The following is a 26,789-nucleotide window of genomic DNA, read 5'->3' on the forward strand; positions in this document are numbered from 1 at the left end:
ACTAAGCCGACAATGCCAGTCGTAGATTAAATCATGTAGACAGCGCATTGTGAAGCATGTAATATACTTGTAATAGGGAGTATTCTCCCGCCAGAGTGCAGCACTAGTGCACATACTAAACCATAGAGCATATATAATACTAGGCCTTAAACAGTTTTTTTTACAAGTTTCACTATGACATTGATGCATCAAGGCGGTTTGTTTACAGGTGGCCTGCCGCGAAACGTGGAAATCGAAATTTCGTTATCTGCGTCTCTATCGATCGAATAGACAAGAGTGATAGAGAGGCAGAAACCGAACTTTCGATTTTCGAGTTTCGCGGTAGGCCCTGTGATTGTTCTAGTGACGCCCTCTACGCAGTAATAATCCTTATTAAAGCATACCTAGTAGATAGAGGTTGATATGTATGTAGATATTAGAGCGTCATTTTTCACAAAATGGAATACTCTCGGTATCCCATTTTGGTATACCATACAGTTGAGTCCTACGTCATCGTATGCAAGTTATTTCCACTCCGTTGTTAATAAGCTACGGACTAACCCCCTTGTTAATAAAACTTAGCAAAGCTTTGTTAAATTGTGTCTCTTTCTAACAAAATACAATATCAAAATGACAGATAAGAAAAAAATATTATCAAGGACTTGCTAGACTTGACAAGCATTTATGAATAACGTCGTGATTCGTCAAAAATTCGACCTTTTATTGCGTTTCGCCATCTCCCAAAATCAGTTATAATCTTACGTTCACTTAAGTAATTTTTAGGGTTCCGTACCCAAGGGTAAAACGGGACCCTATTACTAAGACTTCGCTGTCCGTCCGTCCGTCCGTCCGTCTGTCACCAGGCTGTATCTCACGAACCGTGATAGCTAGACAGTTGAAATTTTCACAGATGACGTATTTCTGTTGCCGCTATAACAACAAATACTAAAAACAGAATAAAATAAAGATTTAAATGGGGCTCCCATACAACAAACGTGATTTTTGACCAAAGTTAAGCAACGTCGGGAGGGGTCAGTACTTGGATGGGTGACCGTCTTTTTGGCTTTTTTTTTGTTTTTTTTTTTGCTTTATGGTACGGAACCCTTCGTGCGCGAGTCAGACTCGCACTTGCCCGGTTTTTTTAATATGCACACATATGCACATGATACACGTATAACATGAGCGATCTAGTATGCAAGTAATCTATACCATAAGTTCACTGGTAAACCTCTACTTCCAACAAGTCTTAAATGCCATATTTCCAAGCCACTCAAAAGCACAATATGTATACATTTTCTACCTTATTCCTTTGAATTTAGGTTTAAATTTCTATACAAATTAGTGCTATTTGCCGTGTGAAAATAAGCCTTTTTGCTCAGGTAGTGTGAAGGCCGATTTGCGTGAAACTGGGTGTACGAACTTTGACACAGTTTCGTTATGGGAATTTTGTATTTATTAACCTTTTTGACGCCAATGACCGATATATCCGCACCGCAGGTCCAACGCCAAAGACGTATTAATCGGTCACAGACCACAGAGTACCATAGACCTACGTGCATATGCATAAAGTTTAATTTCAGTTTTGACACTTCGGTGACGTGACGTCCGAGTGACAGCTTTTGTGTTTATAAATCACGGCGTCGAAAAGGTTAATGTCGGCGTTCGTTAGAGAGGTGTACGTTAAATCGGGCATATGCCCTAGGAATATCTCGATATCGAGATATTCCTATACTTCGTTTTTTTTAGCATTAGAAATTAGGTAAACAATCTTGATGTGTCTTTTAATTGAAAAACACATTTTAAAAATAAGTTACGGCAAATATGTAACAATTATGAATCTAATACGATCATTTATATTCTTCTGCTTTCATAAGTAATAGTTTTATATTTTTATAAAGCGTTTTTCAATTAAAAGACACGTCAAGATCGCTTACCTTCTTGCAAGTTCTTTCTAATGCTAAAAAAAACGAACTGTAGGCATATCATGAAACGCCGCCATATGAAGCAGATGGTCCTGGGTTCGAATCCCGGCAAGGGCATTTATTTGTGTGATGACTTGATGAGCACAGATATTTGTTCCTGAGTCATGGATGTTTTCTATGTATTTAAGTATTTGTATATTAAGTATATATATCGTTGTCTGAGTACCCACAACACAAGTTTTAGACCGGTTTATTTTCTTGAGCTTACCGTGGGACGTTTTTTTTTATTTATGTCCCTTTAATATTAATAATTAATAATAAGAATTTAGTAATTCAAATAATAGTAACACCTAAACCAAGATATTCTAGTTAGTTTTGAACCGTACCTAGTTGGGAGATTTTGGACAATTATTGAATAGTTTTACAGAACCTCATATTTATACCTACTCGCTTAGATTTAACTTGTATGTATCATGCACTGTATGTATCATGTGAGAACGTACGAACTTGTATTTTATATGTAAATTAGTACCTAAGATATCAAATTTATAATATATGTATTCTGAGGTTGAAGCGATATATCACTCAAGTGTATAATTAAGTCAAATTAATGTATGAGTCGACGAGGTCCCGATATAATTAATGTAGGTATGGTTCGCGTCACTTAGAACTCGTTAATTATAACATATATTTGGGCGTAAAAAGTAAAATATGGATTTTAATATTGTTCTTGTGCTGTGGAGTTTAAAATCTGGAAAGGTAGGTTAATAAAACAAAGAAATTAGAGCGCGTAGAAGTTTTGTATGTAATTAAACGAAAACATTTTGTAAACGACGTGTAAGTTTATTATTCCTAATTTAGTATTCCTAATAATTCTTTGTCAACGCATTTTTGGGCGAACCTGTGTTAAAGGGCCCACTGATTAACAGTCCGCCGGACGGTATCGGCCTGTCAGTTAGAACAAAACTACTTCAAAGGGCAGAATACTAAAGTGGCCCACTGATTAACAGTCCGCCGGACGGTATCGGCCTGTCAGAACAAAATTTTGACACTACCGAACAACTGACAGGCCGATACCGTCCGGCAGACTGTTAATCAGTGGGCCCCTTAATAAATAGAATAAGGAGTTACTTTGCGGAAATCCATATTAATTAATACCAAAATATACCAACCTGTATGTGTATAGTTAGAGTTGTGCCGTTTTCAAGAACGTTCTCCATTTAGTATGGGAAATATTCTCGAACGGGAAAGTTTCTCATAAAAAACGAAGAACGTTCTCGATAACGGTAAAACTCTATGTAAAACGAACATTTTAGCAATTTGGTGCAACCGATTCTAAGCTTAAATAATGGTTAAAAGGCGAGAAATAAGAAAAAAGTAAAAAAAACCTTACCTTTTTGTCACTAATTTTGATACCAACACCAATATACTAAACAACAACTTTACCAATACAGTAGCTATATTATACAAACCTGATTAAAGCATGCGACATATATTATACATACGGGCGGTGCCAGCGCCGGAAAGTGTAGCTAGCAATGCAAGCGAAACGAACCGTCTCCAAACGCAGATGCGACTGCGTTTGGGAACAAGCATGGCCGACTGTACGGCTGTGGGAATAATGAACGTTTAAAACACCTATTTTTTTAGTTAATGAACTTTGAATAGTGGCATAAAATCGTGTCACCAATCGATTAAGGGTTGGATGCATCAAACTGTTCATATCGTTAAAGAGTTCCCTAAATTTCAGAGTAAAGCGTTGGGGCGCGCCGGCTGACGTTGATCAGTCTGTCAAATGTGGTTTTTGCAATTGGCCCTTAATCTCGTAAAATATATCTAAACGATCTTGTTAGCGCCAGAATACTAATCCGGGGTTAACCAGTTAAACTTGGTGTTACCATGGTTACCAGTACAATTTGATACTGTAAACGGTTTAACCGGCTAACCCTGGGTTAGTAGGATGGTGCATGTTAGAGGCGTGTCAGTACATTTTTTAAACATTGGCTCGTAAATATGATTGTGAACGCGATTGTACCATTAATCATTTCATTCATAATAAAATAAAATAAAAATAAAATAATAAAATTCATCATTTCGGTTTAAAATCACCATGTATAATGGCCGCCTAATCTAGGGCTGCCACAACTAAAGTTGTGCCGTTCTTGAGAACATTCTCCAGTTTGTATGGGAAATGTTCTTGCTCGAGAATATTTTCTAAAGTAAATTGAGAACGTTCTCGAGAACGACACAACTATAGCCACAACACAACTGTATAACGACTTGACTAGGGTTGCCACAACATTCATTACTCCCACGCCATAATCCGGCGCAGCATAACATGGCTGTCTCAATTGCCACTTACGGGGATAGAGGCCGGTTTGTTGACGACCACGATATCCTCGTCGATATGTACGAGGGTGATCGGTTGGCTGGTCACCGGTACTTCGTGCCTGTAATGTGAGACAGGTCAGGCGGGGTTAGAGAACGAAACGCTGAGCGCGAACGCAAGTTCTGAGCGTTGACAACCCTATGCTGTTGGAGAAACTATGCAGAAACGTCGGATAAGGTGAAAATAGTGAAATTACGCGTTAGATCCTTTCCATTAACCGGTGTATGGTGCAGTACTGATAATTCCGCTACTTGGGGCTAGACGTGGACTACGAAATTAATAGTGGTAACATTAATTAAAACTGATGTAACATTGAGTGAGCACTCTGCTTATTTATTTCTCAATGGCAGAATATTCCACATTTTTCAAAGCAGACGTTCTGTTCATATGTTCTTTGACAAGCTTGTTTTTGCTCCCGATAACGATGTAATAACAATATAATAATAGGCCTTTATCATCTGTGTCAGATGTTTTAAGCAGCATCCTGGTTTACTATACTTGCGTTCGTGGCTGTAAAGCCCTATACGAGAGAGGATCCCACCGGCCACGCAGTGCAGGTGTTATTTTAAACGTCAAACTTCTATGAAATTATGACGTATAAATAACACTTGCACTGCGTGTGCTGTCAAAATCTCTGCAGACTATTCTTGGTCTAACTATAATCACTAAATACTTATGTTTTTTTTTTCGTTCAAAACTTGCGCTCGGTAAAGGATGTTAATGATATCGTACAGACGATAAGACATACAGAAAGGATAGGTGACAGGACAAGGGGCTCAAGTCGTTTGTCGTTCTCTTGACATTTTGGTAAAATTAGGACTAGAGCGAGATGGCAACAAATGAACATGCGTGGGTACAATGTGTCGTGACGATATTTTGAGAATTCTAAAATGTAGGTACCTTATTACGTAACGTTTTGGAGTAAACACGTTTTTTTGCTTAGTGTTTTAAACTAAGTCATAATACAGTATGCAACTAAACGAAAAGCAATTTCTACAAGCCGTTAATGTTTAGATTATACTATGCAACTTTTACTATGGGACCAACCCAGAAATCGCGAAAAAAAATTGACTCTCCCGTAGGAAATTTCAACATCAGACCGGCAAAATGTATGAAACATCCAATTTTTTCCGCGTTTTCGGGATTGGTCCCATAGTAAAAGTTGTTCAGTATGACCTAAATATTAACGGGTTTGATTATTGCTTTTCGTTCAGTTACATACTGTATTAATTCACATAATTAGCTTGCCTTGACAGGTAAAATGGTATATGATAGATAGAATGTTTGATAAGTGCAAAATTGACAGAAAATAAAATGGTGTTTTGTTTGAAAGTTATTATATTCTCAACATATCGTCTTGACAGCAATATACAGGCCGATTGCAGATTCGGTTTTAGATAAATTGACCTTAATATATGTGTTACAATCGAGATGCCATTATTATTGAATTATATACATATATGAGAGTAAATAAAACAAATTTTGCAATACAATTTTGTTGAAAAGAAATTATAGGCTAAGTAAATCATTTGCAAATCATCATTTAATCATAAGACTTTAATTTACCAAATAGGTATAGAAATAAGTATGAAAAAAAAATGTTTCCATTATATTATAACATACATTAACTGAAAAAGTGTAACATAATACATTAACTGAAAACAGTGTTTTTCTAGATCATTAGGTACCATTAACTAAAAAAAATTTTTTTTTCAAATCACATGTTAGAAAAGAATAATGTCAAATAATAGCAATATCGATGGCAATTAAAAACACATTAGGTCACTGTGCACTCGCATGCTCATTCGGTGCTCGGATTTATATAAGTACTTATCTATTTCTACTATACAGTTCTTTACATAAGCTCCCGTTTCGTTTGAAGCTTATTTTTTTAGAAGTTAAGGATTTATGTAGCAATATCAGAATAATAAGTACATATTCATAAGAGCTTCTTATTTTATATGATCATAGACTCACTTAATAGACAACGTTTAAAAATATGGGATTAAAATTACCTTATGTAAAAAAATCATTAACACGTGAGATTTTGATCCCACGGTAATACTTAAATTACTTAAACACTTACTAAAAACACGACGTTAATTTCGACCCCACATTTTCAAACATTAATCATGAAGTTAAGAAACCTTAAACACTGACATTTTGTTATACAAAGGACTTTCACAGACATAAAATTAACAAAAATCACAAATTCAATTATTTTTTAAACTCATGCGTCATAAATCCCTAACCGGTTAACCACTCCATCGTAATATACACAAGTCAGAACATAGAATACGTTGCTCAGAAGATTAGTCTAAACAAGTACTGAATTGTGTTTGAAATGTACATGTAGGTATATCGTGTGAAGCCCGTGCATATATGTGCAAACTAACTGAAACTTTGCACATATGTTGTGCAAACTACTGCACTTTTGCACATATATTGCGCATAGAAGGCTTTTTAAAGCTAAATAGCGGCATATAGGTTGACAAGGGACAGTATTTAAGACAGAAAAGTGGCGTGGCTACAAGGGAATAGCAATTTTTACAAAATTCGGGGCTAAACATTTGTCTAAGGGTCGAAGCCATTACAAGATTAAAGGGACAAATTTTACCAACACCTTGAAACTGTCAAAGCATTTACTCTAGATACATTTCTTTGGTGAAGGTTATCTTTATAAAGCCAGGGATATAATAGGGGACAAAATAACCCGCGACATTTATGTCGTAGGACTTTGCGAAACTTCGCTTGACATATCTGGCGAAATCCCGCGACTTAAGAAACACGCATCGCGCGATGTTGCCAGACATATTATATTTAGTGCAGTTCGGCAATGTCGCGCCACTTCACCTAACGTCGCTGGCGTGTCGTGACACGTGTTGTGGGACATCTGTCGCCGAGAGTATCCCTGGCTTAGGGTTCCCCTCATGTCGACGCGGAATCGGTAAAATCCGATAGGAAAAAGCTTTATGTCCGCGCAATAAGAGCGAAAAGGTCGTCGTTCGTCTCGCTCGGCTCGCATCGGCCGGCGCCTACGTGTCGACGGCTTTTTCGCTCTCATTGCGCGGACATAAAGCCTTTTGCCGATTTTGCCGAACGCGCGTCGATATATCTGGGGATATATCGACTTAAGTAAGAAAATACAAGTATATTCTGTCCTAAATATTGTCCTAATTTGTATTCAACGGGCTATAGTTTATACTGCTGTACAAGCAGCCATTTCCAAATGTGCATTCTAAAGCACCATTTGTATCACTTAATCTAACCACGGAGGACGCGGGAATTCACAGTGCACCCTTCACTTTAGGAAATAAATTATCTGGCCGAGTTGTATTTGCTTAAAGGATTACTTTCGCTAGAACGGTCCGGGTCCGGGCCGAGGTATGCGACACTTCAGTTTCCTATAGAAAGCATCACGTGATCACTGATCACCCGTCATACAGGCCAATTCTACTTTTAGTTATTATATTATCTGTTTCTAATAATGATACCGATCTGACAGTGTTAAAAGTGACGTTTTAGGTGCAGAAATGTCACTTACAACACTGACAGATCAGCATCATATTGGAAACAGATCTAATTCTAAACACTTGAATTGGCCTGTTAGAAAACGAAATGTCCGGACTCGGACCGTCAATAGTCCTAGGGGTTACCTATATTTAAATGGTTCCTCAATTAGTCAATAATAGGTAACCCATAGGACGGGTTACCTATTTTTTTTTATAGTTCATCATTTAGTACCCTCAACTCTCTATCAGCGCGTCACGCGTGCGTCACGTGTCACGTGCGTTTAACGCCTTCAAACCAGCCAAATAACATTTCCTAAACCATAAAATATCCCTAAAGGTGCATCCACACCGCAGTTAACTTTTGAGAAATATCTGTCGAGCGACACTGCGACATTAAGTCTACTTAGCGCCACTTGCACCATCCCATTAACCCGGGGTTATCCGGTTAAACCGAGTGTTACCATGGTTACCAGTACAATTTGACGCTGGGTTAACGTTTTAACCGCCTAGCCCCGGGTTAGCAGGATGGTGCAAGTGGCGGTTAATTAGGTAGGTAACCTAATGTTGCCGTGTTGCGCAATGTTGCACCACAAAAGTTAACAGCGATGTGGCGCTTAAACTATCAAATTACAACAATAAATCTTACCTATGCACAACATTAGCGAGCAGATCATTATGCTTCAGCCTATAATCGGGATCAACCCTCTCATAGTTGACCGTCAACGTGCCGGCTCGGATACACCGTTCGTATTCTGCCGCGGGATGCGCGCGGAATTCGCGCGCGAACACGTCCAGAATCTTCTCGCCGACCCACCGGCCTTTTGTGAATGTGGTGAATGTGAAGTAGTAGGGGTATACTTTTCTGAGGCCTGGAAAGAAGGGATAAGTTTTTATTGCTGTATAAAAATTGAAATTACACTTATAAAAAATGGCTGCCAGAAATATAATCTTATTACTAACTAAGGTAAACGTGGGAAAGAGTTTTATTTATTTATTTTTTGTTGGGAAGACCGTCATTGGGTAAAAACTCTCGCATTCGTAGACATACATCGCTCCGACCTAGTCTAAAAGGAAAAGCTTATCTCCTTCTGCTCTACTACCTACTTTTCCTATAGTTCATGAAGAAAATGGAAGCAAAATTAGTTTCGGCTTGCCTAAGAATATTATTAACGCGCCTTCATTGATACGCGTTCAGTAATAAAATAACAAAACAAATAAAACCCAAAAAAATTCAATGTAGGCTGTTTCGGTTTTCGGTGAGTGTTGCCTAAGCGGATTACACCTTTAAAAACAATAATCCGTCCACCAATTCCAATTTACCCTAAGCCATTAAATCGGTTAAAGCATAAATTTTAATCCACCCCATAAAAAGGCCCGTTCAAAAGTAACCCAAATGCAAATTAACTGAAAAACGGCATTGCAGCTCCGTGACTCAACGAATACCTGCCACTCGCCATTATTAAAAAGCCCCATTCTTGTCTATGACTCGGTAAAATTGTTAAGGTTCCCTTTAATATTGGGAATCGATTTAATTTGACAGTTAAATGGGTTGGTGTAGGCGTAGAAAGCGTAATTTTAACTAATTTTCCCATCTCTGGTCCCGTTTCAAAGTTTATTATTGCTGTTAATTTATTTTACGATTCGTTAGGTTAGGTACGTTATGTTGGAATTAACATTCGAAACGAGAATTATTATGGAATGGAATATTATAAATTGAAATAGATGTTCCCTAGTTGTATTCTGGTATACCTAGATATAGGCCAGAAAAACAACAAAAAAGTTGATCGTCCCAGATGTCGCCACCAATATTTTTGTTGCCAATCATAAAATTCAGAAACTTATTAATTACGCTGTCATAACTTTCATACTAAGTTTTTTTACTTAAATAAAATAGAACCTTCGTCTAATGGATTTTTACAGCGCGCATATCAAGATCTAAAAACTGCACGCCAAAGCGTTAGGTCGGGAAACTTTTTCGCAATCGTGCTAAAATATTACTAATGGCTCATATCTCTAAAATATGATAGTCCATTAAGTAATATTTTGTATAGGTAGGTACCGTACACACAAAAATGTTTGGCCGATGTTTCATTCGCAAAATTTTCAGACTGAACGCGTTTTTCTTCAAAAACCGTTTATTTACTAAAGTTTTGAAAAAAAAATCGAGTAGAAGCCACTGGGATTTGGTTTGATCGGTGACTTCTAAATATATTAGGATGATTTTTGAAAAAAAAAACACTTTCGGCCAAATGAAAATTTGACAAATAAAACATCGGAAAAATAATAATTCGAAGTTGCGATCTTGCGATAGGTCTAAGTATATGATATACAGTGAGTAAATCTAATACGGGCGATAAATTAAATCGGACATAGTATTCATTAGTGTAATCATGAAGTAAAAGGTTTTTTTGAGTTGCAGTTCATTACGACCCCATAATTAATTTTTTAAAAATTTCTCAGCAGCAATGTACTGTAAACATGGTTGCGGTACCGAAATGTCAAATGTTCATTAGCAATACAACAATAGCATTTACAAACTTACCTATCTGGAGGAACATTCACAATACATGTTAGCATTACACTGCTTTTAATGTTTTGTAGTTATTTTGGTAGATAAAAGTACTACTAGGCATGTTAAAAGATATTAAATCTTATTTATTTATCATGTTTATCAACAAGAAACTGACTTCATTTTAATCAGTCACGATGACAGCACTTGACGTGATTATTTCTAATCTGAGCAATAGACAAGCACCTTTGATAGCATACCCTTTTTGAAAATTCATCTAATATCAGTATCTCATAAGTGATTATTGTGTATTCATTTCGTATTTAATTTGCCTGTTTTTTTATACCAGGATGGCGGAAAATAAGCATACGGCCCGCCTAATAGTTGTACAGTTATTACCAAAATTATTTCGAGAATTAACTAAACCGTCTAAACACCACACAACTTGGTTGGTACATTGTGTGAAAACGTGGCAAACTCTTTGGTGGAATTGCAAGTTTCTTATTTTATTTCAACTCTAATTTGACAATGTCAGTCGTTCGATTCAAAAATAATCGTATGTTACAAAAATGCTTGCATCGTTTAACAACTTTTACTGCTCCTGAATTAATGGACATGATTTTAATTTACGGTGAAACACTACAAAATGGTCATCGAGCGCTAGCTGTGTACAGAGAGCGATTCCCTCATCGGGTTGTACCAAGAAACGCTCGAGTTTACAATTAAACGCGATACAGCGAGCTCGCGAAGGATTGCCCGTAACTGGAAGGGTGGAGGGGGCAAAACTAAACTCAGGTTTCTCAGAATTTGTATTGTTGTAAATTGTGTTTTTTAGTTTTCTTTTTTAGTTGGTTTTCTTTAGGTAAGTATTTCAGCAACTTCAGTACATTTGAGTTGTAATTTAAATGGGTCGTTATTAAAATAAATGATTGCTTTAATAAGATTTTTTCATGTAATTTGATTTTACACTTGGTAGTAATTTCGTCCGATAAAAAACATCATACTTATTTATTATTTACCCACTCATGACAGTTAATGACATTACATACGCAATAGGAGTTTTTGAAAGTAACTGTCAACGAGCGTTTAACGTGAGTGTGTTTGCATTACATTGCGGGCTGAATTATTTTGTATGGACAAAATTATTGTTGCAACTTTAAGTAAATGTTATCTAATTACCTTTACTTTGTCCTATACTAACCACCGTTAAGAGATTCGCCCGTATTAGATTTACTCACTGTATATGTCGGCGGCCGATCGTAAGATCAGGCATATCGTCAAATTCCTAGGCATATCGTGAAACGTGAAAATGTTTGACTCGTTCCCTGAGTCGACGGAGCCCCGCCACGCGGGGCTCCTATTTCTGGGCAGTTAGCCCTTCGGGCATCTGAAGCAACCTCACGAACCTATCCTACCTATATGTTGGTTTTATGTGACTATCGTCAAAACATTACACAGGAACATTACGATCTGCCTGATCTTACGATCGGCCGCCGACATATACATTATGAGGAACTGACACAAGTCGGGTATTGAACCCTTTCCAGTTGGGAAGCCTGCCTTACGTTTATCATAGCCTCTGCATGCTTAGGTTCCATACAAAAGCGTACAAAGGCCACTGATAAGGCAATAATCCAAACTGAGCGGATTTTTAGTCTGTCCGTGAATGGGCAAGCGTACGAAAGCCGATTACTGTGCAGAACTGCGTCTGCAGCCTGAGCTAGCTCAAAATGGCTGCTAACAATTTGTCTGTCTGCATTTGTTGTGATTTAAGCTGTGACGCGTGCGACTGCATTTTGAGGCGGGCGAGACGTAGAGGCCATTCTATTGAAAGTACACTACATTGTTTTTTTTCGAATTTTTTTATTATATTTTTACTCAGAATCTTGAGCTGTGTCGTCATTTTTCGTCCCATGCCGTTACCGTCATAGAGTCGGACCAAGAAAAGTCTGTAGCGGATAGCCCACGCAGTGTCAGGGTTATTTATACGTCATCATTTAATAGAAGTTTGAGGTTTAAAATAACACGTGCACTGCATGGACTATCAAATCCGCTGCAGATTTTTCTTGGTCTGACTTTACAGTCTATGAAAAATGATAACGGAATTGAAACAAAAATATTGCGACTTGATTTTGTGTAGAAATGACATAAAAGTGTCTAAATAAAAAAAATCACGTGTACATAAACTTTTTTATTAAAGTAGCACTTATCATATCGTATCTAGACTTAATATTTGACGTATCTTAACCCTTAATCAAACGGAACACTTTTTATGAGATTTTTGAAAACTAAGAATGGTTTTTAGGTAATTTGGGTGCGTAGATTACGAAACAATATGTAAAAAGAATTTTAGTGGGGGGGAAAGGGGGGTTTTGCGGTGGGAAATAATTTCCCGTTATCCGTAACGGAATAGCAAAATTTTAATGAAGTGGGAAATAGTTTCCCATTGTCCGATACGGTTACGAACTTTTTACTAGTTAGTAGCTCCCCCCGGCTTTGCTTGGAATTCAAGTATGATCCTTTGACGTTATCTTCAAAAATCAGAGAAATAAATAAAAGGAAAAAGAAAACAAAAACAGGCACAGATTTTTTTGTGTAACAAGCAAACGGGCATAAATTTTTATTAATGGAAACCAATTAAAATTTAGGTGGAGAACAAACAATGGGAAATAATTTCCCACTTGATAAAACCTACCAATTTTTTTGTAAATCGTACGTTTCGGAACAAACAATGGGAAATAATTACCCACTTACTAAAACCTTAAAATCTTGGCTAAATCATATCGTTATCACAATTCTTTTCAAGCAAAACACAGGAAAAATAAGTCTAGTTTATGATAGTATTCAGTGTATGCACGTACAAGATTTTTTTTTTGCACTTAACCTCAAAATACTAGAAAAATTGTCGTTATTGCAAAAAAAATCATAACAACTGACATTGACTTTGACGTATGGTCACAAATGGCGGCCATTAGAAAAGTGTTGCCATTTTTCAAATTCAAAATGTTACTAAGATTTTAAATCTGTATGGTTGGTATCGCTGAGTGCTGCCTTTAAAAAGATAAAAAATATTTCGTAAATTAGAATGAAGTGGGAAATAATTTCCCGATATTTGATTAAGGGTTAAAGTTCGAATCGGGCCGATAGACAGTAGGTAATCAATGTCACGCTAGTAATTCTGGAATAGTCTGAATCTGAACGGTACCTTAACGCTAAATGTAACCTACAACTAGTTAACGATTGGCACACGATTTTTCTAGTCAAGCAAAACGCAATATAGCCTGTCATAACCGTTACAACGATTAGGCAAACTGTCGCGGTATAAAAACGGCTATTTTGTAACGCCACGCGTCAGAGGGCCTACCGCGAACCACGTTCAACGTTTTGCCTCCTTGTCACACTTACGTACGAATTTACACGTGCGACAGAGAGGCAAGACTTCGTACGTGGTTCGCGGTAAGCCCTCAGGCTTTACCGCTCTCATTCTCCCCTCCTGACCCACTTACCCCAATCCAATTTATTGGACAGAAAGATTGGCAGACGATACGTTAGAAACCGACGCCAATTGATTCGGTCTAAGAGTAATCCTCTTCTTTTGAATAGACAAGGAAAGGGACGCATAGAGTTACAAGCCGGAAAACATTTGTGCATATATACAAGCAGGTTAACAGTTGAAATTATTAACGTTTCTTCGGGATTCTATAAGCTACCTTGTCAAAAAAAACACATGAATGCTAAGGTGCTTTTTAATACGCCATATTTTTGCTAGTCAGTATAAATCCTGTAGCAATACAGTTAAGTGCAATTAATGACTAATGACACTATTCAGACAAGGTACTAAAATACATTTTTTGTTACCTATAAACTTTACATACATACATACATACATACATACATACATACATACATACATACATTTTTGTTTTTATGTAGGTATTTCCTTAGTCTGAAGAGTGCTTCAAACTAATCTTTTGGACCGATCTTTGTACAAGCCCTAAGGTCAGAGACACCCAGTTGGAATTTTCCACTTTTATTTCTAAGCACGGTGGTATAGTATTGGTTGCAGAAGTTTCTGGTTCACATAAAAATCATTTCATACAACTTATAAGAGTTGCACCACGTTTTAGTTGAGTTACAACTATGTATTATATGTATATCCGTGTCTTTAGGTATTTAAAACAGAGTAAACAAAATCTACCCTCAAATGTCTTCTTAAGCCAGTTGAGCGTAGATGAAAACATTACATGATCAAATAATGTAGGTTAAAGTCAGGTCGTTTAGTGACAATCTAGGCAGTTTTGTATTTGGTCGGTTAACCAATAAATGTTATAACTACCCGAAAATGTACAAATAAATTGTTTACCTTTATTTAAATACCGAAACCATAGACTAGGAATCCTCTAGATCGAGTTTTGAGCAATTATTTCATGCAACCGATGATGCCAAAAATGCGCGGGGGGCGCCGGACGAGGTGAGCGAAGTCCCGTGCCGTGATTGGTCCGTTCAAAGACACGGACGTCACACAAAGACACTTTCGACTCGATCATGGAGTAAAACTACCGTATGCATGGCAGACGGGGTAGTGCGACTATGCTCATCATCATCATCATCATCTCAGCCATAAGACGTCCACTGCTGAAAATAGGCCTCCCCTTATGGGGGGTGAATGCCATAATCGCCACGCTTGGCAGGCGGGTTGGCGATCGCAGTCGATTACACCGAATTTGAGGGACGCTGCTGGCCGCCCACCGGTGGTCTTGGACGTAGTTTAAGGACATACCCGGGTCCGACTATGCTCAGTCTGGAGGATATTTTGTCTGTGACCTAAAGATACAGAGATAGGTAGGAAAGTGTTACCATTTTCGATGTAATAAGAAGTCTCGTTGTACCGGTCGTCCGTGAATCCCGGCCTCTTTGCCTTTAGCGCCTTGGTCTCTAACTTTGCCTGTAACAAAAAAAGCCTTAGGTAAGTACCAGTCAATCCAGTCATGTCAAACAAATATGGGAAAAGCGGAGTTATTAAGAAAACTTTTTCTTTAGGACTAGTAAGATTAGGTACGTATATGGATAAGTTCTATGAAGGCCCCACTATTGGCACGGAATAAATAATAGTATTGATAAGTACTGGTCCGAGTCCGGGTTTAAGTCTCGTCAGAGTTCGGCTCTGAGGGCCTACCCGCGAACCACGTTCGACGTGCTGCCTCCTTGTCACACTTACGTACGAATTTACAAGTGCGACAGAGAGGGAACTCGTCGAACGTGGTTCGCGCTAGACCCTCTGGTCGCAGTCTAAGTTGAAACCAAACAAAGTCGGAAACGAAACCAGAACATGCCTTGGATAATGTTTTTGGAAATAATTGTCATATTCGAGATCCGATATCGGATTGGACAGTGCGAAAACGCTTTTATCGGCAATTATATTGTCAAAATATACCGGGGTGTGGCCTGTAATATGAGCAAAAAATTTAACTGTAGCCTGTACTCCTCATACTGACTTACATTTGTTCAGCGACTTTTAAAAATAACTTGTGGTTTGATTTTTAATACACTTCGAAGTTTATTCTAAGACGCAATGTATCGCAAATTTTGTTATGTTTAAGGCGTGACAAGCAAAATCACAATGATATGGCGTGGCGATGGCGCCCATAACAAACTCGGATCAAATGCATGACTGTTTATTATTTACGTCATGTTACGTATTTCGCATTGAATAAAGCACTTGGCGCTATAAATGGTTAAAACTTCACACTTTTTATATTTCTCTTTGCAGCTGTTGAAAGTTGAAGCCATAAGCGCAGTTTAATTTGCAGCATCTGCCCATGGCAGCAATGTTGAGTGCAATAACATTGTTGGCTCACGGATTAAACGTTGATATTCGCAGGGGCTCGATTTGCGAACGTTGCGGATTTTTTATTATTGCTCACCGGAATGGTCGTTTCGTTCTTAAGGGACTTTAGATAAAAATTGCCTAATCGTGTTTACACGAGTGCCAAAATGGAGTGTAATGTTTTTTTGTTTATATAGGTATAAGTCCATGAACACTAAATGCCTTTAAATTTGCCATGTTAAACTCCTAACTACTATAATTTGGCGTATAATAATTATGTATATGAAAAAAAAAACAAAAGCGTTATGACTCAGATTGAGTCTAAAAATTTATTCAAGTGGATGATGAGCAGTTCCAACGTAATTTTAGATTCCCAAAATTATGTGTTTCCCCGTAGTTCTTAATTTTTGAGTGGAGAAAAGTTGAAACCTAAATATGCGTATATCCAATTTCAATAATTGACAGTCGCTTATATTGCTATCAATTAAGAAAAAATATACAATCTTTTTAAGGGCCTAAAAAAAGACTATTGGAAACCACGGGTGTCCCTAGGGCTGGCTCATTCCTAGGCCAAAGAATAGGCATAGCTATTCAGCGTGGGAATGTAGCCAGCCTTATGGGCACCCTTCCGCAGGGGACAGATCTGGGGGACCTAAGGTAGGTGGGTAAGTTTTATTTTATTAGTTTTAGTTTTAATTTATTTAGTTTATACTTAATTTTAATAATAGTTTGTATAAGTTTTGTTATTAATAAATAAATAAATATTTTCAATATCTAGAAAAAAAACGAGCTTATTACACATAGCTTCCTGAAATATGTAGTTGCCTGTAGTTTTTATTATAACAAACCACAGATTATAATTTATGTATATCTGTTACCGTAAAAACACGCTGTGAAAACGCATTTCCCCAGTACCAGCTTTTTCACCAAGGCGTTATGAAAAACTAGTTTTAACTAGTGAAAACGCGTTTTCACTAAAAACTCGTTTTACGGTAACTTATCCATCGATACTGAAAACAATAAAAAAGCCATATATAACTTTTTTGAGTCGTCCAATTTCCGTTAAGCGCGACACGGGAATAAATGAAAAGGCCGGTTGTTTCGTTTTTGGAACTTTTCTCATTTCGCAGCGGGCCCCGGCAGACGCAACTTTTTGCCGGCCCGATTCTGATGACGTTCGGTCAGGGTGTCAGGTCACGCGTGTTTTTCAATCAATAATGTTCGGTTGTCGGCGTTTCGCAAAAAAGTTTCCGAACAATGTATTTGTGAAATCGGAGGTAGGGTAAATAGTAGATTGTACAACAAGAGCATAAAGTGACCCATTTTTACCCGAGCCAAAATAGTAGACGAGGGTAAAAATGGACATTTATGCCCTTGTCGTACACTCTGCTTTTCACTTCGATTGCGAGGAAAATAAATTATATTTTTATTTTTCACGGCAATTTACACCACGAAATTGTCGTAAACCGAAAGAACATTAGTACATTGTAGGAGAGGACGGAAAACCGCTAAAAGATGGACGAGTGAGTTCGAGGGCCGACACGTTAGTGGAGGCCCTCGAATAATACGAGTCCATCTTTAGCGTTTCCGGCCGAGGCATTACATAGTGCTTTTCACGACTACTGCGAGGAAATAAGAAAACATTTGCATAACTATAAGTACTAGCCCGCGATTTCTCTGGTAGCAAATTACTAGCCACTGCCTGTACTGTCTCTCGAATTTCGGTACCTAGGCGTCAGCGTAAGAATATCATTTTCTTCACTAGAAGAACTCATTTTTATAGCGAGCGTAGATACGAGTTTCTTATATTTTTTAGTCAAACACAATTTACACTATCCAATTCAGTAAGTATTTTCAGATCCCGCTTTTTTTACCACTTTTAAGAGGCGTTTTTCTGTTATTTGCTTCAAACCGACTCCAAAATTAGAAGCGTTTTTGCTAAAAAAAACCACAAACAGCTACAAAAGTCAAAAACGCCTTAAGCGTGAACTGAATGGATAATTGTTAAAAAAAAATGAAGTGAATGGTTTTGTCATTTCTTTTTTTTTTTATCAAGAAATTGGTTCTATAAATAACCTAATTTTATTTTTGAAGGAAAAAGTTCCGCAAAAAAAGACCTTTTATTGTTTTTATTGTTTTAAATGATACTCATTGCTGTAGCGAACTGTCACCAATGACAGATGATGATAACAATGAAACATTGTAGTAGTGGTGGTTCAGGTGCTACAGCTATTGCCTACTTTCCAGCTTGGTTTTAGACCATCTATTGCCACATTTCCGAACAGTGGCGTGAAAAATACATAACCAATTCCCGCCAACTAACTTTTTGTTTTTAATTTTCAACATGTGATCGGAGTTTCAGACGCTTGGTTTTCTGCCAAGTCAAACATTTCGGACCATTTTTGAACGATAATCGACTCCTATTTTATGTGATTTACTAAATTTAATGACAGAAAATACGGATTTCTAATAAATTGTAACAAAAATAAAATAATATAACAAGTTTTGTCATCTACACAATTTTATTGCTCAGTAAAATCGTGCAATATGTTTTAACTGTTTGGCTGTTGAGACCGATTACCTTAGTCTTAGAAAAAATTTTTACTTTTATGCTCTAGAGCATAAAATGCGATTTTATGTCGTCTACGCACGACATAAAGGCGCACTTTTTGAGCATGAGAAGTGAAAAAATATTTTTTGAGGTTTAGGCTCGCTTGCTTTCACATTGCATGCCGTGTTTGAATAAGTACTGAATAGTTATTTGTTTAACACGGGGGAAAGTTGTTGCTGAGCGAGCGAAAGATTAAAAAATTGAGCCAGGAGCGTAGCGAGTGGTTCAAAAGGTGGAATCTTGAGCGTTGCGAGTGTTTCAAATGACGAAGGTTATAAATGTGGTGAATAAGACTCTTTTCAGACTATCTGGTGTAATTTTTTATTAAATTCTATAAATATCTATTATAATTATTTTAAAGTTTTAATTATTTTTCATCATCATCTCATCATCAGGCTATATTAGTCCACTGCTGGACATAGCCCTCCCCTAAAGAGCGCCATAGCGCCCTGTCTTCAGCTTGCCGCATCCAGCATCTGCCTGCAGTCTTTCACAGATCGTCATCCCACCTGGCCGGAGGGCGTCCTACACTACGTTTGCCGAGTCGCGGTCTCCACTCAAGAACACGTTTCCCCCAGCGGCCCATTATTTTTAGTACGGTCTATTTAATTTTCAAAATGGTGAATAGGTATGATAGTATTTTCATAGTTATAATATTTTTTTTATTTGCTTCAGTTAAAAAAAAATTGTGACCAGGGTTTATGTAGTAGTTATATTTTCTTTACGCGCAAGTAACCATTCTTTTTTTGAATGTCATAGATATAGTACATTTCGATGCTAGTGCGGAAGGTATGTCATTACTTCACGAGTACCGAGATATGCCTGCCTGCCTGCGGCTCGTGGCAAGACTCGGGACGAGTGAAGAATGACATTTCCGCACGTGTATCGAACGACGTTTTTTAATACAGTTGCGAAAAAATAAGAAAATCATTGTTAATCGTACACTAAACAAAAGTGGTAACAGTGACAGCTCGGTTAGACGTCGTCTTTAAGTATATTATATCTATGGGCGTTTGGCAGCTATTCCGTTCCATTCAGCCAACTTATTAAGAACGGAATTTTCAATATTGAATATTAAAAAATAAACGTGTTATAATGATGAAGAGGTAAGTAATTAAATATGAAATATGTAATATTTTTCGTATTCTTACATTAACGGTAGGTTTTTATGCTGATTACGACGTTTAAAGGAAACTAATATTAACACTCATCAATAAGTAGTCGTGAATTGGAACAAGTATAAATTTAAAAAAATTGGAAAAGTAAAAAGCACTAGTTCGAGATAACCAACTTTCCGCACGCTAAACAGCTACGTAAAGTAGCACTTTTTGAGCAACTGTATTAAAATAGTACATTTCGATGCTAGTGCGGAAGGTATGTCATTACTTCACGAGTACCGAGATATGCCTGCCTGCCTGCGGCTCGTGAAGTAATGACATACCTTCCGCACTAGCATCGAAATGTACTATTATCTGTAATAGTTTTTATTACAGTCAAAGTTTTGCCAAAGTTCGCCACAGAATACGCTCCATCATTTCATCGCACAATATTCGAATATTCTGTCAATCTATTATTAGGTTTCGCGAATATTTCGCGGATTACTTTTCCATCAAAACTTTTTCAATGCGCTTATCTTCGAGTTGGAGCGGCCGGGATGTGACAACTTTGCTGTGATTTGTAGTTTTACGTTCTCATTAATAAAACTTAGCAAACCTTTCCTTTTGCCTTTCTTAGGTTTCCTGTTGAATTTCAAAATGGTGAAGTCGTTTTTGAGATTTTTTCTCGTTATTTGCCCATAGGTGCCATAGGTTCAGAGAGTAAGTACATATATTGTTTTATTTTAGAAGTATTGGAGACACAAAAGCGTAAAAAGATAGCAGCAGAACTTGCTAAGCGGGCCAGGTGTTCAAAATGTTCTTGAGGCGACTTTATTGTTAAGAGAATAAGAACGTGACAGTTAATTTTGAACACCTCGCCCGCTTAGCAACTTCTGCTGCTGACTGTACCCACGGGAAATGAATGAAGTTTGTTTACGTCGGAAGAAAATATGTGTTTCATAACAATCACTTCGACTCTATATCTGCTCTATTTCTATTCTTAAAGCTCTTGTATTCAGCTGTATAGTCATGCTTGTTATGACTTGACCCCTTGATAAACCCGGTTTGCAAACAGGAGGAAATCATTTTTAGGGTTCCGTACCCAAAGGGTAAAACGGGACTCTATTACTAAGACTTCGCTGTCCGTCCGTCCGTCCGTCCGTCCGTCCGTCCGTCCGTCCGTCTGTCACCAGGCTGTATCTCACGAACCGTGATAGCTAGACAGTTGAAATTTTCACAGATGATGTATTTCTGTTGCCGCTATAACAACAAATACTAAAAACAGAATAAAATAAAGATTTAAATGGGGCTCCCATACAACAAACGTGATTTTTGACCAAAGTTAAGCAACGTCGGGAGGGGTCAGTACTTGGATGAGTGACCGTTTTTTTTTTGTTTTTTTTTTCATTATGGTACGGAACCCTTCGTGCGCGAGTCCGACTTGCACTTGCCCGGTTTTTAGTGTTCCGTACAAAACTTTGTTTACGGAACACTTATTTACCTTTATAATAGGTAAACATTGCATCCTTAAGGTACCGTTCAGATTCAGCCTACACTGACATAATTGCTACGGAATTGCAGCGCGACATTAGGACCCTATAAATGAATGAATGAAATGACTGTCCATTCGCCTGTCTCTCACCAGGCTGCATCTCTTGAACCGTGATAGATAGACAGTTGAAATATTCACAGATTATGTATTTTTGTTGTCGCTATAACAACAAATACTAAAAATAAAATAAATATCTAAGTGGGTCTCCCGTACAACCAACGTGATTTTATTGTTTATATTACATTTGTCATTTATGGCAGTATTGCAATGCAACATTATTGCTGACATTGCTCCCGCAAATGTCATAAATCCGGGCAGCAACATTGATTTTGGCATTTGCGGCAGCAATGCTGCGGCCATGCAGTACTGCAACACTGCTGTAGTTGCTGCAAGTCAAAGTCAAGTCAAAAATACTTTATTCATGTAGGCCTAGTAACAAGCACTTATGAACGTTTTACATAATAATATATTATCTTAAGCTAATTATCAGAGCAATTTATTGAAGTTAATATTATTCCATAGTAATATTGGATTATTATACAGATCAAATTTAATACTAAGAATTTCACAAAAAGATCGTCAAACATAAAAAAAAATTGTATAAAAAATACTAGTCTAGAATGTTTCTAGAATAAAATCTAAATGTCAATAAAACTTAACAAAGAAGTACATACATTGAATTATCTATTTCGAGTCACAATTAATCCCACGTTGTTTTATCACTCATGTAGTCTTGTGTGGTATAATAAGCTTTAGAAATAAGTTTACGCTTTACATAATTTTTAAATTTATTAATTGATAATTCAGTAATATGGTTTGGAAGTTTATTATAAAATCTTACACAATTACCCATGAATGATTTTTTAATTTTATGGAGCCGTGTGAAGGGCACTGCGAGCTTATGTTTATTTCTAGTATTAATATTATGAATGTCACAATTTTTCCTAAAATTAACAATATTTTTATGTACATACAGAATATTCTCATAAATATATTGACAGTGCACTGTCATTATGTCAATTTCCTTGAATTTATCTCTAAGTGAGTCTCTATGGTTCAATTTATATATTGCTCGAATAGCCCGCTTCTGCAGAACAAAAATGGTATTTATCTCTGAAGCACCGCCCCACAGTAAAATACCATATGCCATAATGCTATGGAAGTAACTAAAATATACTAATCGAGCTGTTTTCACATCAGTTAACTGACGGATTTTGCTCACTGCAAAAGCTGCAGAACTCAGTCTACTCGAAAGAGTAGCAATATGGGGACCCCACTGAAGTTTAGAATCTAAAGTTATACCAAGAAAAACTGTACTATCAACTAATTCCAATTCCTCATCCTTCACAATGACACTTGTTTGCACATGCCTTACGTTACTACTAGTGACAAACTGAATACATTTAATCTTTTTCTCATTTAACAATAAATTATTAACATTGAACCAATTTACTACCTTTGAAATAGCATCGTTTACATCATTGTACGCTTGTTGCTGTCGTTTGACTTTGAAAATAAGTGAGGTGTCGTCTGCAAACAATACTATGTCATGGTGGGTCTTTACAAGGAATGGCAAGTCATTTATGTAGATAAGGAACAGGAAAGGCCCCAATATTGACCCCTGTGGTACACCCATAGAGACCAATGACCCCGGTGATCGCTGTCCACTCACATCGACCCTTTGTATTCTACCATTTAAGTAGGACTTAAGTAAATTCAGTGCCGATCCTCTAACTCCATAATAGTGTAGTTTCCTGATCAATGTTTCATGACAAACGCAGTCGAACGCCTTAGACAAATCACAGAAGACACCTAAAGCATCTCGTGACTCCTCCCAGGCATCGAAAATATGCTTAATTAGCTCAACACCAGCATCGGATGTTGAGCGACCCCGTGTGAAACCAAACTGCTTATTATGCATTAAATTATTGCCGTTAAAATGTCGTACTAATTGTGAAAGAACTAATTTTTCAAAAATCTTGCTGAATGTTGGTAGCACAGATATCGGTCTAAAGTTAGTGGGGTCAGAGCTGCTACCAGATTTAAACAAAGGAGTTATTTTACTATGTTTCATTAAATCAGGAAACTCGCCGCAATCGACACTGTTGTTAAATATAACTACCAAGTCAGGCGCTACAATTTCTACTAAGGATTTGACAGCATGGACAGAGACTCCCCAGAGGTCATTCGTTTTTTTGACATTAATTGATTTAAACGCCTTTATTACATCTGAGGTACAAACATGTTCAAAATGAAGGTCTCTACAACACTCTGGAGCGTTATCTTTTAATAATGTAACAGCAGATGAGGGTGATGAATTTAAATCCTTAGTTGTGGATACTGGTACCTCGGTGAAAAATTTTTCAAATTCAGTAGCTACTTCTAAATTGGAATCTATAATTTTGTTATCAATATTTAGTTTCAGTTCTTTCATTGTGTGTTTCGAGCGACCAGTCTCCACATTAATAACTTTCCAAGTTGCTTTAATAATGTCCGGACTATTTTTAATTTTCTGACTTAGATAATTCCGCTTAGCTATATGACAATCTATTTTAAACTTCTTCGAATATTCCTTGACATGTTCTTTAAATTCATCACTCGTATTAAACCGCCGTTCCTCATACAAAGCATACAGTTCACGTCTCCGTTGATGTAAGTCCGCAGTAGCCCACTCACTAAAAACAGATGCACCACTAACTACGACCGATTTTGAAGTAAATATCGCGTTATAATGTTCCATAAAAGTGTGAAAGAATGAATTATACATACTATTAGGACTCATATCGGAAGACAAAAAGGGTAGCGCCTGAACTAGACTTTGCTTCATTCTTTCCACGCGGTCCGAGGTTACTGGTACAAAAGTAATTTGTTTTCTCAATGTATTTTTCCTTAAGGCCTCAAATACCATTAATTGGCCTAAGTGGTCTGATTCTAAATTGCTGATAACTTTTTTAGTAATAGGAAAAATATCACTGAAAATATTATCTATACAGGTGGCACTAGTAGCAGTCACTCTAGTAGGCTCCATAAACATGTGGTTGAGATTAAACGATTTGAAAAGATTCAACAATCTACAAGACATTGTTGAATGTTCCAAAATATTTATATTAAAGTCGCCGCATATAAGTAATTTCTTACTAGAAGGTGATAGTTTAAGTAGGACAGATTCCATTGTTCTTTCAAATATTTCAAAATTACTTAATGGCGGCCTATACACACAGACAACAATAAATTGCTCCAATTCTACTGCACTTAGTTCTATAGTCCGTTCAACAGACATGGATACAATGTCCTTACGTTCCTTAGATTTTAACTGACTATTTAAAATAAAATAAAATATGTCTGTAGTCTAAAACTGAACGGTACATTTATTTTAGACATGCAGCTTAGTGCTATAAGCGTTTTGAATAGCCTCTGATTTATACGCGATTTCGTGTAAACTCCGCGAAACGTGCTTCCGCCGAATACTTTGCGAAGTCAAAACACCGTTCTTTATATTTTGTTTACAGTATAGTCTACTATATCAGTATACTCGAGAACAAGTACATCTTTTAAATTCTATATACCTACACAATAAATAGAAATGCGTCCAAATAGTTTTCAAAAGTATAAAAAAAAAAACTAAAATACTCTAATATTGAATAATTATACGGTTTAGACTCACTTGTTTTTAGTCACTCGCACGACATGTTTCGGAGAGCCTAGGTCGCTTGATAGGTGGTGTAGGAGCGGTGGGAAACATGTCGAAATTGAATTTAGCCTGTAGAATTCACCCACGAAGTGAAATTACCCTTGTTAGTATGTCTCAAGTTCTCAACAGTCTAAAATGGAAAATACGCTAACTTCCCCACCTGTCCCCAACTTCGCCTGATCATTATTTTATTATAAAAATGATACGAGCGGGACACCATTGTATACGTGAATAGCGCTGTCTCTCTTACACGTGGATCCGAATCAGTGCAGTAACCGCATAATATGATCCTTTACCGACTTAATCGCGCTCGGGCTCGATTTAATAAAATACGCCTCATTCCACTCCAAATTCCTCAAATCATTCAACCAGACATCCGAAACGGAACCATAACGTCGGATTTACTCTAATCATTTACGGCCCGGCCGCGACTTTGCGCGACAGGCGACGGCGGCAACCATACGCAGGCCGAGCCGTTAGCCCCAAAATGTCTTCCATATAAAACGCCCCAAAAAGCCATAACTGACGCATCTACCCCATCAACATACGACATTTTGTTAAAAGAAATTTAGAAGTGAAATGAGGATTAAGCTCGATGAGACTATTCATATGAATTGCCCAAAGGCTTGTAACTTTTATTTACGTATTATATTACCCCAACTTTTATTAATAGTTGTGTTTGCTCAGAGCAAAAAAGGTCAACCACGCGTTGCATGAAAAAGAGATTTCCTTTAGCAGGACTGGTCCTTAGGACCCAAGGATGGATTTAAGAAGTGGAGCCACCCAGATTTTTGATGCAAGTGGGGGGGGGGGGGGGGGGGTTAAGCGTCTGCGACGTTTGAGGTTAATAATTTTTAAGTTTAGGTTCTAAGTCAAGTTTAGTATCATTTTCAACTAAATCAAAGATGTAGACATAGATTTCATCGAAATCGGTTCAGCGTTTATTGATTTCCCATACAATCCTACACCTTACCTTTCATTTTAAAGGTTTTGTTTTTGGAATAATAACTATCCTATGTTCTTCCCCGGCACTCAAACTATCTCTATACCAAATTTTATCTAAATCGGTTCAGCGGTTATTGAATCCCCATACAAATTTCCTCCTCCCTTTTCACACCCTTAAGGGATGATTATTGAGATTAAAAGTATGCTATGTTATTCTCTGGGACTCAACCTATCTCTGTATCAAATTTTAACTAGATTGGTTCAGCAGTTTAAGCGTGAAGAGGAATTTAAAAAAAAGTATTTTTTTCATATTTTATGCGTTTTTACTTCGGAATTATGCTATCAGAAATGAATTCGGCACCCCCGATTTAGACGGAAACGATACCAAACTTGACCTAGTAGCTTAAATGATACAGATATCAAGATCAAGTTGAGAGCCCCCCCCCCTAAAAATTTACATCAAAAATCTCGGTGGCTCCACTTCTTGAATCCATCCCTGGGTCCTAAGGACCAATCCTGCCAAAGGAAATCTCTTGTTCATGCAACGCCGTATATTAGCTCCAGCGCCATCCGCTATAATATGAGGTGGATCGGATGAAAAGTTTGCAGATAATATGCAGGCTGCTTATACTTTCATTTGTTTACTCGTGTCATGTTTTCCTTGATTTTTTGACGTTTCCGACGAATATATTTTACGTCGAATTGACATGAATGAGAATGGTTGACTAGTAGAAAATGCCTTATGACATTAAGTC

General features: G+C 37.2%; 1 protein-coding gene across 2 annotated transcripts in view; it reads right to left on the reverse strand.

Annotated features, from left to right (window-relative positions):
* Nucleotides 1-26,789, reverse strand: part of LOC134663514 (pseudouridylate synthase RPUSD2-like) — a 123,736-nt gene that overhangs the window by 24,811 nt on the left and 72,136 nt on the right. Inside the window, exons 3-5 of one of the 2 annotated variants that reach the window (XM_063519902.1) lie at nucleotides 15,169-15,256; nucleotides 8,449-8,671; nucleotides 4,264-4,351 (exon numbers count right to left, since the gene is read on the reverse strand). In XM_063519902.1, the coding sequence (XP_063375972.1) occupies nucleotides 4,264-4,351; nucleotides 8,449-8,671; nucleotides 15,169-15,256 (399 nt within the window). The remainder of the gene's footprint in view (nucleotides 1-4,263; nucleotides 4,352-8,448; nucleotides 8,672-15,168; nucleotides 15,257-26,789) is intronic. The other variant, XM_063519903.1, reaches the window with a different exon arrangement.

The sequence above is a fragment of the Cydia fagiglandana genome, chromosome 4, assembly GCF_963556715.1.
Source record: "Cydia fagiglandana chromosome 4, ilCydFagi1.1, whole genome shotgun sequence".
In the NCBI taxonomy this organism is placed as follows: domain Eukaryota; kingdom Metazoa; phylum Arthropoda; class Insecta; order Lepidoptera; family Tortricidae; genus Cydia; species Cydia fagiglandana.